This window comes from Crotalus tigris, unplaced genomic scaffold (genome assembly GCF_016545835.1).
Source record: "Crotalus tigris isolate CLP2741 ecotype Arizona unplaced genomic scaffold, ASM1654583v1 scf7180000017935.1779662, whole genome shotgun sequence".
Taxonomy (NCBI): domain Eukaryota; kingdom Metazoa; phylum Chordata; class Lepidosauria; order Squamata; family Viperidae; genus Crotalus; species Crotalus tigris.
Genome location: NW_024096727.1, coordinates 845,138 through 861,397, shown reverse-complemented (window position 1 = coordinate 861,397; position 16,260 = coordinate 845,138). Strand labels below are relative to the sequence as shown.

Here is a 16,260-nt window from a genome sequence, read left to right as displayed (position 1 = left end):
CTATAGTGGAAGAGAGTTGCCAGATAGAGCTTGCAAGACATCCAGATGATCACTGGATGGAAGCAAATAAACAAACAAACAAATAACAGCTCTTTGTTGTCATCTAGTGGTTGTCCAGATATTCATAGTCTTTTTCTGATACCTTATTCCGAAATAATGTTTACCACTGATAGAACCAATTAGAGTTATATATTGTAACAAATGTATATTCATATACTTATCAAATAATAGGTATTTTGTTTTTCTTCTATTTTGGAATTCTCACCTAGGCATTGACTGGACCCAAGCCTACTTACTTGAACAAAGATTTGCAATGACATCTGGAAACTTCTGTGAGTCTTTTGGAATATAATTGTGATTTGATTTGACACTCAGTTCATTAGGCAAAAAACAACAATAGTAAAGAGCACTTCCTCTATGATGATTGTGGATGAGTGGGCCATAAACCAAGTTGGATATGGTGGGCAGGCTTTCCCCTTTCCAAAATGAGTTCATTTGGATTTTTTGAGTCTTTGTTAATCTTTAGGGTTTCTCTCCCAGACCCAACAAGATGAGGGGTCTGGAGAGTTTGGGGGATCTTTCTTGGACCACTGTGAGGAATATTCTTGACATCTGTAAAATAAAAACACCTTATTTTACTCAGAGATGGACCTGACTGAGCGAGTCCTATGGAAATGACAGGACTCTGTAACCTGAGAATAGAATAGAATAGAATAGAATAACAGTTGGAAGGGACCTTGGAGGTCATCTAGTCCAACCCCCTGCTCAGGCAGGAAAACCTATACCATTTCAGATAAGTGGTTGTCCGATCTCTTCTTAAAAAGTTCCAGTGTTGGAGCATTCATAACTTCTGGAAGCAGGTTGTTCTATGGATTAATTGTTCTAACTGTCAGGACATTTCTTCTTAGCCCTAGGTTGCTTCTCTCCTTGATTAGTTTCTATCCATTGCTTCTTGTCCTACCCTCAGGTGCTTTGGAGGATAGCTTGACTCCCAAATAGGTTGAGCTAGTTACAGATATTTCTCAGGGACTGTAATTTCCATCACTAAGCAGGACTAGATGACCTCCAAGGTCCTTTCCAACTTTATTATTATTATTATATCAAGTAGAAATTCTGGATTTTTAACTGTTCATGCGCAGTGTGAATTAGTAGATCATGTTAAGCCATAAAGTATACTGGTATATATAACATAATGGTATATAATATTATAGTAACATATTGATATATATGAAACAACGTATTCAAGGTTTGTAACCTCGAGTTTATGATCTAAAATTATGTAGTGCAGTGTATGAACCCAACCACTTTGCAAGTGTGCCAGGAGAAATCATAAATGTCTTTCATTCTAAATTATGCATCTAGTAAAATGAGCCCATTCCTATGCAAAGTTAAATATTTCCAGAACCTTTGGAACTATCTACATGCTTACAATAGAGAACTTTCTCCCTCTCTCTCCCAATTCTGCATATCAGACAGAGCAGTGAAGCAAAGAATGTACATCACAAAGTACTCGTGGTTTATTCATCATCTCATCTGTCTCTTAGTATTCATTATTTATGGTTGCATTTCATAGTGCATCTTTTGAACATACCACAGGATCTTTCTCTAAAAATCATTGCACAAAACATAGCAAACTACTTCCCCACAGGCCTTCCTGCTGAGGAAGAGGAAGGGAAATGTAAAATTTGAGTTAACCTTAGAGGATATTACCACTATAAGAATTAATTGATGCAGGCAAAATAGGTAAACAACTGTTTTCCTTCTAATTATGTGACAAAAGGTGTGTCTTGGTCCAAAATTTCATGGAACGGTTTATTTCAATAAACTGGAATATAAATATGGCATTCCATCAATTCAACTCCATTTGAAACTTAGTAATATATAGTTCTAAGTATCATAAAATAATATTAAACAATTTTAATACGAGAGAAGGAAAACAGTCTTGAGAAGTACATGGGAAGTACCAAACTGTGTTTATGTAATTTGAATGAATTAATGGCAAAATGTATTTCATTGTTCTGGCCATATTCTGTTATTTGTACTTGCCAATCAGAGACTGATGCGGCTTCTAGCTCCAAAAAATTATGTACTCCAAAATAAGATGTGTTAGTTTCAAAGGTTACAACAACTGCCACATAAAGATACCACGTCTAGGTAGCAAAAAAGTAGAAAACCATTAGGTGGCAGCAGAGAGATACAAGAGGGATAAGGTGGATTTTTGCAGCACAGATTTGATAGTCTAGCACAGTGGTTCTCAACCTGTGGGTCGGGACCCCATTTGGGGTCGAACGACCATTTCACTGGGGTCGCCAAACAACGCAGTCCGCCATTTTTTCCCCCCTTTTCCTTAGCTGTGCTACTCCCTTTTATTCTATTGGCTTTTGAAAGCCAATAGAATAGACTCTCTTGAATAGAGTCTAATTCTATTGGCTTTCAAAAGCCAATAGGAATTGTCCAGGCTGTCTCTGCCCTGCTGAGCCCGCCAAAAGTCCCATTCTGCAAACGGTGCTGCACCAGTTAAGTAGTCCTCGACTTACAACCGGTTGGGGGTCGTGGCATTAAAAAGGTTGAGAACCACTGGTCTAGCAAGATGAGGGTTTTCTCCCCCTCCCCCAAATTTAATCATCCGGTTTAAAATTTGACCAGTTCTCTACATATGCTGGGCATAAGTAGCTTTACAGGATGAACATTGCTGTTATGCAGTAACAAAAATAACCCAAAGAAACTAAAGACATGAATTAAGAAAAGGAAATACTGCCTGTTTCTTTACCCCAGCATTATTCACTATGTCTTTCTATGCTTTCCTATCGTTGCAAACCATCTACTATATCCATATCATTTCTCACATTATTTTTCACCTTTTTCTTTGAGGATCCCATCATCACTACCCAAGGACAAGTTCCTTGATTTTTTTTTTCTCTTGACCCACACTTCATTTATATATTTGTTTCACAATTTGTTATTCAATCTCTCTACATAACCAAACTATCACAAACTCTTCTTTCATACTGATTGCTCACTTTCTGATTGCTCATTTTTGTATTCAGTCCACATCCATTCAGCATCTATTCATTCTTAAATTTATCTTTTTGTTTTAACACATATATTTCTAAGTATCCAATCTTACTCTATTCAACTTTCTTTGATGTTTCGTCTGACCTACCCAACTCTCTTTCCATAAAACAATGTGGACAGAAGTATTTTTGCTTCTTTCAAAACCACTTTTCCTCACAACATATCATGTCCTACTTTCTATCTTTCTACCAGCATTTGCATATCTTAAAATTTCTCCATTCCTTCTGACGTCTTTAGTAAACAGGCAATGAATTTATGCTCCATGATTGTAGGCCAGAAGATAGCAAGAAAATTGATTTGCCAAATAATACAATAACAATAATGAGCAATTGGATAGACAGCCACGTAATAAAAGAAAGCTGTATTTATCTCTGCATTGCCATACTAAGCAGTATTACACTAACTGGTTTTTCTTTATTCTGAAGTTTCCAAAAAATGGAGAGGAATTGAGAAAGCCATAATTTAATCACTAGATATGCTATTAAATGGTTGCATGGCTGCGAGTGTAGGGCAAGGAAGAACGATAAGTTGGTGGTAAAATGTATGTTTTGCAACTGTTTCAATCTCCAGTATGTCTAGTTCAAAGAATTCAGGGCCATAATAGGAACAACTAAAATTACAGAGGATCTTGTGAAACTTTGAGTTCTCTAGAACACATCATCATCAAGTAAAGATTTTCCAAACAGCAGGAAAGAAAACAATACAAAAATGAATTTGATGTTGTAGCTACTTGCTCTCTAATTTAGATTTATTCTAAAAGTGTTCACAAACTGAATCGATTTGTTGTCATTAGATGCAACCGTTGCCAAGTTTCACTTACTGCGGGACCAATCAAATGATGATCCTCCTAGTTCTGAAGACATAAAACCTAACAGCCTCCAATATTTCTTACCAGTAGCCAAGCTCACCAGCTTTTGACTTGGCAGAGGCAGAAAGAAGGAAGTGTTAAAGTCTTACAGTCACATTACTAAAGAATAATTCTGGTATGCAGGCTTCTCTCTTGGCAGAGATTTAACAACAAGAAACTTTATTAATTAGTTGTCTGGCAATATCAAAAAGCTATAAAACCAACAAAAAGAAACAGTGGAAAATATTCATAATGAATCATTACTTCAATAGTTAAACCTATTCTAGTCTAGATAACCTGTCCTTTTTAAAATGGCAGGCTTATTTATTTATTTACATTATTTGTTACTTGCTAGTGATAAGCAGGGGCATGATGGCTCAGCTGAGCTCGTCAGCTGGAAAGCTGACAGCCCAAGTTCAAGACCCGAGCATTGTGTGATGGGGTAAGCTCCCATCACTTGCCCCAGCTCCTACCCCACCTACGGTAGTAGTTCAAAAACATGTAAATGTATGTAAATAGGTACCATTTAAATGGGAAGGTAACAGCATTTCATGCTCGGTGTTTAGTCATGGTGGCCACACGATCATGCAAATGTCTTTGGACAACACTGAATCCTTCGGCTAAGAAATGGAGATCAGCACTGCCCACTTTACTTTACCTTTAGTGATAGGCAGGTTAATTTCCTGCAGAAATTTAATAGAGCCCTCCAACATCCCTTCCAGCTCTATTCTGATTAGATCAGTATTTTTCAAACTTGGCAACTTTAAAATGTGTGAGCTTCAGCACCCAGAATTCCCTAGCCAGTTTAAAGTTAAAGCTGCCAAGTTTGAAAAACAACACACTAGTTAATACTGCTTTTATGTGCATAGATCAAAGAATCAGTTAGCTGGAGAGAGGAAAGATTTCTCAGTCAGATGCCTGGACAGCCACTGCTACAGTAAAACAATGAAACTGTAAGCTGACTTATGTTTCAAGATTAACATAGGAAACTTGCATTAGGGGATCAAGTTAAAAGCACCAAAACATTAAACTAGAGCTTTGAATCTACCTTGCAAATATTGGGATTAGGGTTAGGGAATACATTGTTCTTTCTTCCAAAATTTTTCCTTGCTTCCTTCTGCCACCTGCTGGAATTACACCTATCCTGCATTTCTTTTCTGTGAATAAGCCCTGTACTTTACTAAGCAGGAAAAAAAAATCTGTTTTGATCTTTCTGAAAAAAAGAAAAAAAATAGAAACACTTAGTCAACATTATGACTATTGGTTTGTGTGTGTTTTCCCCCTTCTCTTTTTCTGACACATGCATTATAATGTTCAAACACAAAGAGAACACAAGCTTTAACCTTTAGTTCCATGACAGATGTAGCTTGTTGCATTTTTCCTCAAATGATCCCTCCAGAACAGGGGTGGGAGTGATGGCCCTTTTATGACTTGTGAACTTCAACTCCCAGAATTCCTGAGTCCACAAGTCATAAAGGGGGCATTATTCCCCACCTCTGCTCTAGATTCTAGAAGACAAGTGTTTTCTGGCTTTTGTTTGATCAATATCATAATTAGGTTACTAGAGGGGAGAAACTGATCAGACAGTACAGTATGTGAAAGCCTCTATTGCCATAATATGGTATTAAATAACTTCAGCTCCATCACTCTCACCAGAATAAAACTGTTGTGCAAATTACTGAACCCATCTGCTTTCCTATAATTCAAAACTAGGCAACCTAACGGATTGTATAAATCTTACTGGTGACAATACAAGAGCAAGATCAACATTTGTTGAACCAGGCTCTCCTATTTTGGAGGGTTTAATGTTGAAATTAGCAGTATTTTGAAAACATGGTGCAGAGGAGAGACTATGATAGTAAATCCTTAATCTGCTTATCTTCCTGACAAAAATTGTACTGCCCCCAAATCACTAATTTTTGTCAACATGATCTTGAACACTTTGGAAGTTTTATATATAACCCCTGGAATGCCCAATCAGGTTTCATTGGTTTTGGCTCCACATCATATGAATATCCTTGTTTTGAAAAGACAATTATGTGAATTGGTGAATAAATTCAATAAATAGATCCTGTAATTTCACCCCTTACACCAGATTCTAGAGAACTACACTGAATGTGGGCTTTGCAGAAGCCAATCTGAGAAACATTGATGGATAATGTAATTTTGGTATCTTGTAACAAACACAACACTTGCTGTACCCTTGGTCTGCCTTAGGCAACTGATGCTGTTATTATTAATTTGATGTGTAAATTCCCCAACTACTAGGCAACCAATAGTCAAATAGTTATCTGCCTAAAAGTGAATGCAGAAACTTTATCTCAGGACATGCTTATTAAGCACCTACCAGTCCAAAGTGCTTACCACTATTTAAATAAGCAATATTTAAATAATCAAAAGACAGTAAATCAAGAGGAAATTATTAGAAATGTTTATTAAAACTAAAGGCACAAATCATGAACAAGGCTTGTTATTCAAAATAGGCACAGACAAAAACGTGCACTTCCCTCAATGTTCAGGCACCTGGAAAATGCTGCACGTTTTGCAACACATTTGGTCTCTCAGTTGCCAAGGGATCTTGGATACCATGGAAACTTAAACCAAAAAAGTTGCGATCCTTAAGAACTATAACAATATCTTAGCAAGCTTTAGCCACCTCAGCAAGATCCCACAACTTTTCCAGATAATCTTTGATTCTACTTAACTTACACAAGGGCACTCTTAATTCTCTTGCTGGGATATAGATACAGCACCTTCTCCTCTGCTGTGCTTTCAGTTTTAATAAAAGAACTTGCCCAACTGGACTTCTCATGTTCCTTACTAGAAGAAGCCTGCTGAAAGGAGAACTGCGTGCACTCTAGGCTTATTTCTTTGATCCAATAGATTTTAAGGCTTCATAGAACTATTTGCATTATGAGATATACTAAGTGCTTCCCATTTGGATTAAGGTACCAGAACTGTCTGGCTCCAATCCTTCCTGGTTCTTAGGTTGATAGCAGCAACATCTTCTGCGGTGCATATGGTCACCATGTTCAGAATCAAGATACCTGGTTAGAAGGGAAGGGGTTGGGTGGATGGGTTTTCTTATAATAGGCTTCTGGTGCAAGAGGCATTCTTGTTCATACATGTACCTGATTCTTCAAAAATCATTTTAATCATGACAGCAGCAACTGATCTCAAATCTTTATTCTCAAATGCTTGGAAATTCTTGCTAAACATGTGGAGGTCACGATTCCAATCTGTTATAGAATGTTCGATTCTCTGTGCAAGGCCAACTTGCATCAATCATGCTCTTCTCATAGGTTGCCTGTACCTCTCCATTCCATCCTTAACTCAAGTTGTGTCTTTTTTTTTAAAAAAAAATCTAGATTGCTTTTCTCAGATTAAAGCTTTCACCATTAGCCATTTTCTTAGCTATCAATGGTGCTCATCAGTTTATCTAAGACCTTCCAATCCACTGCTGTCTGGAGGGCTTTAAATAGAGGGGCTGGAGTTCCTCAAATAGCATGAAGGTCTTCCTTCTTTCAAACAAAATCCTGATATCTCAGCCAGGAGAGTTACCCATACTGAGGTAGGGTAAGAAGGTCTCATGACCTTTACCCCATGTGAAAGTCATGACTTCAAAAATTATAGAATAGCTTTCCGTTGCAGGTGATGCTGAAGTTCAAGGATGAAAACATTAAGCAGCATTTTAATGTAGAAGTGAAAACTGAGATTATGAGGGAAGATAGCAGCCATCTTATTTGTTGAATTGGGGGAAACTTGAGAGGTCTATAGGAAGACCTCTCAGTCATGCATAATTTTCCCCCCAATCCCAAGCAGGCAGCAGAACAGGGTTCAAATCCTAACTTGCCATTAGGAAAATGCTGTTCAGCTTATTGAACCATAAAGTGTACTGTATTTTGCTGAAGCCTCTTCAAGGATTTTTGCAGAATAAAATTTTAGTAACAATTATGGGTGCTTGTCATTCTACCACAGATAACTATGTTCTACTCCTTACATTCTAGGTAACTATCAAGAAGGAAATACATTCAAGAATTATCTAAAATGTAAAGAATACAGCATGGTTTATTGCTTTGATATATCCAGAAAATGGGCCCTGGCATCACAGCATTATTTTTGTTCCCAACCAGTAAGAATGGAACATCAATTCAGGAAAGTACTCCAGTAGGCAAATACCAACACAATCTTTTATGGAATCTGTTCCCTTATTTTTCTAGCAACCAGACTCTTTTTCTGAAGGGGGGGCTAGTAGCCTGCACTAGATAAGTTAAAGAGAAAAAATATCTGGTACATTACAGTGACTTTTGTATGAGCTGCATCAGAAAGAGGTTGGCCAAAGCAGCACTTGCCTCTCCTTTGGAAAAGCAAGATATGCTCAGAATGGATATATCAAAAGATATAAATCTATCATTGAGTCCTTTGGAACAGATTGTCACTCTGTTTGCTGCAGTCACTGAGAGAGATATCCACAATTCAAAAAGATAAACCTGTCAGAATGGGAAGATGACCTATGTACAGAAATGCAATCCAGATTTTTAACTCTGGTACACTGTAGATAAACTGAGTTAAAACTGCCATCAGCTCCAGCCACCTTGGCTAACGTTTAAGATTATAGGAAATCCACAAGGCATCCAGATAAGGTTCACTTAAGAGATCAGTAATTAATGTGAGTATGATCAAATTGCTCTCCTGTTTGTATCTGAAACAAGAAATAAGTTGTACCTTGGTTACAGAGAACATATTTTGCCAGCTATTATTCTGAAGTAGTGCAGTCTAAGAGAACACAGCATTAAGTTTCTTGAAGACACTCTAATTGTAAATGTCCGACTTGGAAAATGCAATGTCTGGAGAGAGTTAGCCGTTTCTCCTTATGCAGATTCTAGCAACACAGGGATAATTTTTAACTTGATTCAGCTTTAGGATCTGGCAACCTGAGAAAGAGATGAAAAGTGAGGAGAGAGAACAGGAACCACGTTGTGTACCTATATGTTTATACAACCATCTGCTGCCTGATTAATTTTGATTTGAGAAAGCATATTTATATGTGTTGCCTGAAGAAGACCCACTTAAGAGATGCTTTTGTTTAGTCTTGTCCAAAAAAAAAAAAAAAAAAAAAAAGCTCCAGTGAAATTTAAATTGTTTGGGACTAGGTGTGACAATGCTTTATATTAGTAGTTCTCTCATCTATTAAGAACACTAATACGCAACCCCCACCCAAAGCCACACACCGAGTCATTGTTACCTTTCCATAAAGCAAAATACCCTCCTAATATGTAGGAGCACACTTTGGTGAGTTCCAGGAACTGAAATAATACTTAAAGGACTAAGAAGGCACCTCAGGGACAGCACCAATTACTGCTTTGTGATGCACTAGGAAGTACTCCTAATCAAGCTGATGGCATCCATACCTGCTGCTAAAGCCCCATTCCTTCAACTAAAGCTACTTCTCAAAATGGATAAACCTGGAATAAAACTATTCCTTCCACAAACTCTTACCCTAGCACAATGTGTGTTTCCCTCCCCCACCCTCCCTTTCAACATAACAAAATATTTCTCTACAGCAGTGTTTCTCAACCTCAGCAACTTTAAGATGCATGGACTTCAATTCTCAGACTGAGGAATTCTGCGAGTTGAAGTCCGCACATCTTAAAATTAGCGAGGTTGAGAAATACTACTCTAAAAGATGAACCTGCTGTCCATCCTCTATGAATAAATAGCATTTAAGTTCACTTGTCTTGACCAGTCATACACTCTCAACATATTGATGAGACATTGAATCTCTTTGCTATTCAAGGCTCTCTGACTACAACCTACTTCTTCCCAGGTTCTCTGCTGCCAATTGCTAGGTCAGCAGTTCTAACAAGATACCTAAAGGGTTTCTTTCCACATACCTGGACATGTTGAGTTCTACTTCATGCACCCATAATCCTCTGACACTATCCTTTATCTTCCAGGAATACTGGATGGAGGCACATAAATAATAAATAAATAATATGAATCCATGATTTCTGGACACACCTTATGCTTAGCATGGGGTTTAGGATAATAAGGAAAAAGAGTCAGTGTTTTCCCCTTCACTTTACAGGAAAGGGGCAAACAAAGGCATTGGTTGCTTGTTGTCTCACAATACTGTATAGGGTTAACCTCCCTTACTATCATGGAGAATGGCCAGCAACCCTCTCTTCCTCCTGCTGAAGCAAAACGTTCCAATATCTTCATTTCCTACGACAAGCAGTGTCCCCTCTGCCTTGTTGGCTGTCTGCTCTAAAACTAAAGACAGCTGAGCAGACTGAGCACCTCACTATTTTAAAAAAAATCACCATAATAAAAACCCATCCCATCCCCAGATAGATACAGATATATTCTATCAGGGAATTGGCTTTCCACAAAATAATATCCATAGTGGGAGGTGAGGAACACCCAAAATAAATAAATAATCTGTACAGGACCCTCCTTAAAGCTTTATGGTGAGGCTCACAAGGAAAAAGAAAAAAATATACTTGCATCAGCATCCAGAAACAATTCACCCCACTATTCTTGGTGCCTCATATTTGTAAGCCAGTTTCTCCTTTTCAACCAGAATATTTTTTTTAAAAAGAGCAAAAAAAGCCCACCCACTTTTCTAACACATGCAGTTACCCATTATCTTTCACTAGTTTGAGCAGCTTGTTTAACAAAAGGCTCCCATTGTATCATCCATCCTATCCATCCAGTTGGTTGTCTTTATTTTCTACTTGGCCATTCTTTGACTTTGACTACTGAGTTGCAAATCTCTGGTTTATCATTGCCAGCAAAGGTAAAAGGTAAAAATGCCATCCAACCAGGTAGAGATGGATTGTAAGAGGACAGATCAATGACTGTTCTGAGAAGTACCATTCTGGTCACCTTCTCCCACCGCTGCCTGGCAGAAAGGTGTCCCTCACAATAATGTGCTCAGTGCTTCTGCCACACATCCCAAACAGTTTGCTGAGAAAGGAATGGAAGGGCCCCTCTTCTAAGGATAGCTTCTGACCATCATGTTTTTCTAAGCCAAGATTGATAATTGCTCAATACATAGAAAATTAAGCACCTGATAAAAAAAGGGGCCTGCCCACAGCCAAGTATTGTCTAAAGTGAAATTCAAGGAAAGGAGTGGTTCAACAAGAATAACTAGGCTGCTGCAACAGCATCTCTACAGCTATCCCTATAGATTCCAAATATGGCACCAGAGAATCAAGGTGACACTACTCACCCATTCCTAAGTATTATTACTACTCTGGGCCTGGGCACAGCAGCCTTGAGGTGATGCCTGCTGACTCTCAATCAGGTCACAAAAACAAGCTTGCAACATTCACAGCAGCAATTAGCTTCACAGCCATCTCCCTCAATTACAGGGAGATGGCCAGCAAAAGGCAGCCCTTCCAGGAGCTGAGTGCTCTCATTGTCACTGATGCCCGACCACAGCTGCCATTTTCCTTCCCTGGCATCTGATTTACAGCACGCTGGCTCTGAAGACGACAAGTAGCCCTGGAATTATGTTCAGATGTCAGCTGCAAAAAGATCCCCTATGATGGGGTAGAGTTGACCGTGTGGTGCTCCCCTTTCCCCAACCAGAGGATATTCAAAAATCCAAGGAGGTGAAATCTCCAAAGTCACAGTCAAAGAGCTCACTGATGCCTTCACCCTCCTCAAGCCCAAAGTGATAGTCCTGAGTCTGGGGTGGTGAAAGTGCAATGAATTCAGAGGGCAGAAAACTTGAGAAGTCATCCTTGCCCTGCAGAAGCAAAGCATCCACGGAAGCCAGTGGTGAGAGGTTTACATCATCCCCGGGACACTTCAGAGGCAGCGTAGTCTCTCCAGATAACAAAGGTTCTGCCAAGAGATAAAGGAGAGACTTAGTAACCATCATAATAGATATACCCGTGCCTCTCATCCCAAGTGAATATCCCAAAGAAAGCCTTCTCTATACACAAAAACAAAATTGCTTTGTTGACATCTGCCTGCTTAATCTTCCAATTATATATAATATACAATATTTTTTTCCATTAGGAAAGTATAAACAATTTTCATGGCTCAGCTGCGCCTACAAAAATATCTGAATTGGTCTCTATCACAAATTAGGAATAAATTACATATAATTTGAAGCAAAATGTAAAAACCTTTTCTTAGAAAAACTCTTAAGAGAGAGAGAGTCACTTGGTACAGAAATGTATCGAGAAATGTATTGCCTTTCTTATTTGTAGCTTTTCCCCCATCAAGCCTTTCTAAGTAGAGCTGTGGTGGCGCAGTGGTTAGGCTAACTCACTGCTCACTCCAGGAGGTCGATTCTATCTCTCAATCAGAACAGAGCTGGAAGGGACCTTGGAGATCTTCTAGTCCAACCCCCTGCTCAAGCAGGAGACCCTATACCATTTCAGACAAGTGGCTGTCCAGTTTCTTCATCCAGTGATGAAGTACCCAAAACTTCTGACAGCAAACTATTCCACTGGTTCATTGTCCTCACTGTTGGGAAATTTCTCCTTAATTCCAGGTTGCTTCTCTCCTTGATTAGATTCCATCCATTGTTTCTCGTCCTTCCCTCTGATTCTGACTGGCTCAAGGTTAATTCAGCCTTCCATCCTTCTGAGATGAGGACCCAGATTGGTGGGGTCATTATGCTGACTGTAAACCTTAGAGAGGGCTGTAAAGCACTGTGAAGTGCTACGTCACCTTTCCCACTGCTTCTCTGTCACACTAGTAGATTGGTATTACAGGTTTTTTTTGGTTGAAGTAGAACTAACAGTACATCCTATGAATTAAAAATCAGAATGTGAGCCTGAATAATACTTAAAGCATTTAAGTTACCTCTCTTATTGTTTCCTATCTGGTCTCTCGTATATCATCTCTCCTAATGCCATCTGTTTCTATGCCTCCTCTCTTTATTCCATATCTTTATCAAAAAGATTCAAAATAATCATCTCCACAGAAGTGCAGAACCAACAATGCAAGACCAACAACAATTCACATACATATTGCAAAAGGATGCATTTGCTTTAGAGCCAGGGTATTTGAAAATCTAGCTTGTTCTTGCTCATAATTTAAGATCAGATGTGGAAGCTTTTCTGTATATAGTATATTTTGTATATTGCAAATGCTATGAAATAAAAACACAGAATAGAACGTCCTCCCTTATGGCATTTTGATACCGGAATTCCTTTCTCTTAAGATAAAAACAGGCATCATTCTTCAAACTGGGGCCATAAATTACATTTACAACTGCTACTGAGCAAAATTATTTGTTCTGGAAGTTGGACAGATTTGAAGGCTGAATTTCTTTTGCCTAACAGAGGCTTAGCACAGTCATTTCCAGCTCAATTTTGGCAGTATAATCTCAGCCTGAATGAAACTATGCCACCAAATTTGAAGAATGAGAGAGTAACAACAGATTGAAAGGGATCAGTCTAAACACCACCAACAACAAAATGAAACTTAGCAGAGTTCACAAATTACTGGACAATATCCTTAATTTCATATCCTAGCAAATAATGCTGAAGATCATCCAATGCATATTAGAACCAGGCATGAAAAGGGAGATATCAGCCATTTAAGCTGGTTTTAGGAAAAAATAGAGAACAACAGATATTATTTTGGATGCATGCTGCATAACTGAGAAAGCAAAAGAGTACCAAGAAAAAGTCAATATGTGCTTCACTGATTATAGAAAAGTCTTTGATTGTGTCAGCCAAGCCAACCTGCAGAATATCTTCAGAAAACTGGAAATCCCAGGACATCTCAGTATCCTTTAAAAATCTATAGTCAGGACAGAAAGCCACAGCCTGGATGGAATATAGTGAAACAAACTTATTATCTTCTTATTTATTCAACCCACATTCTGAATATATACTGAGAGAAGCTGGATTGGAAAAAAGATGAGCATCGTTTTAAAATCGGAGGAAGAAACATTAATCACCTATACTCTGGTACTCTGATAGTTAAAATGCAAATGATCTGGAAGCTCCAGTAATGATTTTTTTTTCTTTTATAGGGTGGCTATGAAAGCTTCAGAAAAAAATATTCAGATGTCATAATGCATTATATCTACAAAATCAAAACACACACTCTCCACTGAAAGGCCACACTTTAGGAAATGTGTGGCTATAACAGTCAAAACACAAGTTTGGCACAGAATTATCTTGACTGAAAAGGCTTGTCGGCCAAAGTTACTCTTGGATGCCAATTCTTAAGGCAACAATTCACATACCTTGGTCTCCACTCAACAATGGCAAATTTGTATCCTGAGAAGGGTGTAGAAGCACAGAGGCTGTTGTTTGTGAAGATTCTGAAGAAGGTTCCTTAGTAGCCACTTTCAATGGACTCTTGGTGGGACTACAGACACCAGAGCTCTCTTCTGGGCACAGGAACACATCAACAGGGTCCTGAGTACTTTTCACAGCAATCTGGAAAGCCTAACAGAGATGGGGAAAAGAACATTTGAGGAGACATATAATAGAAAACTGCATAAGCTTTTGTTGTGAGAGTAGTAGTGGTAAGCCTCGGTAGGTCTTTTCTATGAAGAATATTTTGGGAACATCAGTTTTATAAAATCTTCAGAATTTTATCTCTTCACGACTAGATGATAAAAAATTTGAAACATCTGCCTTGTTTAGCTTGTTTCACTGCCTGGGACAACTATTGTTCATAACAATACATTCTACAAGGAAATCTTTGAGAAGCCCAGTACATCTCAGTATCTGAGTGAAAAAAAAAATTCTATTTTGTAATGATCTCTGCTCATCGTTTTAACACTTTGTGGGAAAAACGTATTAAATCAAAAATAGTAAAATGAGAAAGGAAAAGTTCTACCTGAAGCATTTTATTTTGTTATATCTGGGTTTAACACTGCTACTCATGAGTTCACAAGGCACTGCATCTACCTAGAAGTTAACCACTTGGGTAACAAAGAGCTGCAAATACCTTTATTTTGTGCATCATTCCTGGCTCCAAATAGATAGTAACTTATTCTATTAGACCAGTGTTTCTCAACCTTGACAATTTTAAGGCATGTGGACTTCAACTCCCAGAATTCCACAGCCAGCATTGCTGGCTGTGGAATTCTGGGCGTTGAAGTCCACATGCCTTAAAATTGTCAAGGTTGAGAAACACTGTATTAGACTAACCCAAGATGTATAGCCTCTATTTCACATGCCCTAAACTCACCTCACTATGTCAACAAATCTCTCCCCTTAGCTCACCAGTTATGTTTGGTAGATTAGGCACAAAACATTGCCTCAGGTGATTTATCCAAAAATGGACATTTTCTGACAGGGCAGCACAGTTAGAGGATAGGATTTCATTCTTAGCCACCATTTAACTAATCTAGGATATAAAACTTTGTGGCAGTTGATTATTGTAAAATGTCCCACAGTGTTATGTAGCCTAATGACATACAGCTAAACTATAAGAGGCCAAGATTAATATGTCAAAGAGTCATTTGGTTGAGTTGGGCAGCTATAAAAATTGGATGGATGGGTGGATGGATGGATGGATGGATGGATGGATGAATAGATCAGCAATCACATCTACAGAATCTTGCATTTAAAAACCAAACTTCCCTGAATCTATCATATTAGTGGCAAAATTTCTCAGTCACAATACTGTTTCAAGATATACTATACTTGAATGGACTTGCAAACCTTTCCTACCTAATGAGGAATGGAAAGGATACACATAATAAAGAGGATTGGATTCTGAAAATTAAGTGTGTGAGTATTCCATGAATGGTCCCAAATGGCCTCTGTAATTCTTGGAAACAGGAAGGTTACCTCTGCAGGATCAGAGACTTGCATCTGTGTCTCAGGGGGGGCTTTAATCACCATCACCAGCTGCTCTGAGGGGTCTGCAATGTTGCGTAGATCTTGGCAAGTCACATAAGCTGAAGTATGGTCAGTCAAGTTTTGTTAGAAATATCACAAGATGTATGTCAAGATACAAAACTAGAATAGCAAAATACAACTGTCAGGCCCAAATCACTACCTATTGGGGAAAAGACATAAAAGCAGCCCTTGACTTATGAACAGTCATTTAACAACCATTTGCGGTTACAACAGCTTTAGACTAGCTACTTCCTTCAGTATTTCAGGATGCAATTAATTTGGCATGAAGATTTAATCTCATTCAAAATAACCATGTCTGTATGCCTATTTCTATTTCTTTGCTTTTAATATTTTGATGCCAGTCTACTTCAAATTTAATTATTTCCCTCTACAATTTCTATGTAATAAATAATCTGTTCAGGACCCACACTTTTTGTTGGAAAATAGTTCCTAGTTAACTCTTACTCTCAGTCTTCTGGCTTGCAGTTCTGAGATCTGTGGGGA

At 38.3% G+C, this 16,260-nt stretch overlaps 1 protein-coding gene across 5 annotated transcripts in view; it reads right to left on the bottom strand.

The window, feature by feature from the left end:
• Nucleotides 1-6,337: 6,337 nt before the first annotated feature.
• Nucleotides 6,338-16,260, bottom strand: part of E2F1 (E2F transcription factor 1) — a 48,225-nt gene continuing 38,302 nt past the window's right edge. For 2 of the 5 annotated variants that reach the window (XM_039344708.1, XM_039344707.1), the window contains 3 exons: nucleotides 15,706-15,820; nucleotides 14,145-14,349; nucleotides 6,338-11,776 (listed from right to left, as the gene is read on the bottom strand). In XM_039344708.1, coding sequence (XP_039200642.1) covers nucleotides 11,526-11,776; nucleotides 14,145-14,349; nucleotides 15,706-15,820 — 571 coding nt within the window. In that variant the 3' untranslated portion in view covers nucleotides 6,338-11,525. The remainder of the gene's footprint in view (nucleotides 11,777-14,144; nucleotides 14,350-15,705; nucleotides 15,821-16,260) is intronic. The other 3 variants (XR_005556866.1, XR_005556865.1, XR_005556864.1) reach the window with 3 other exon arrangements.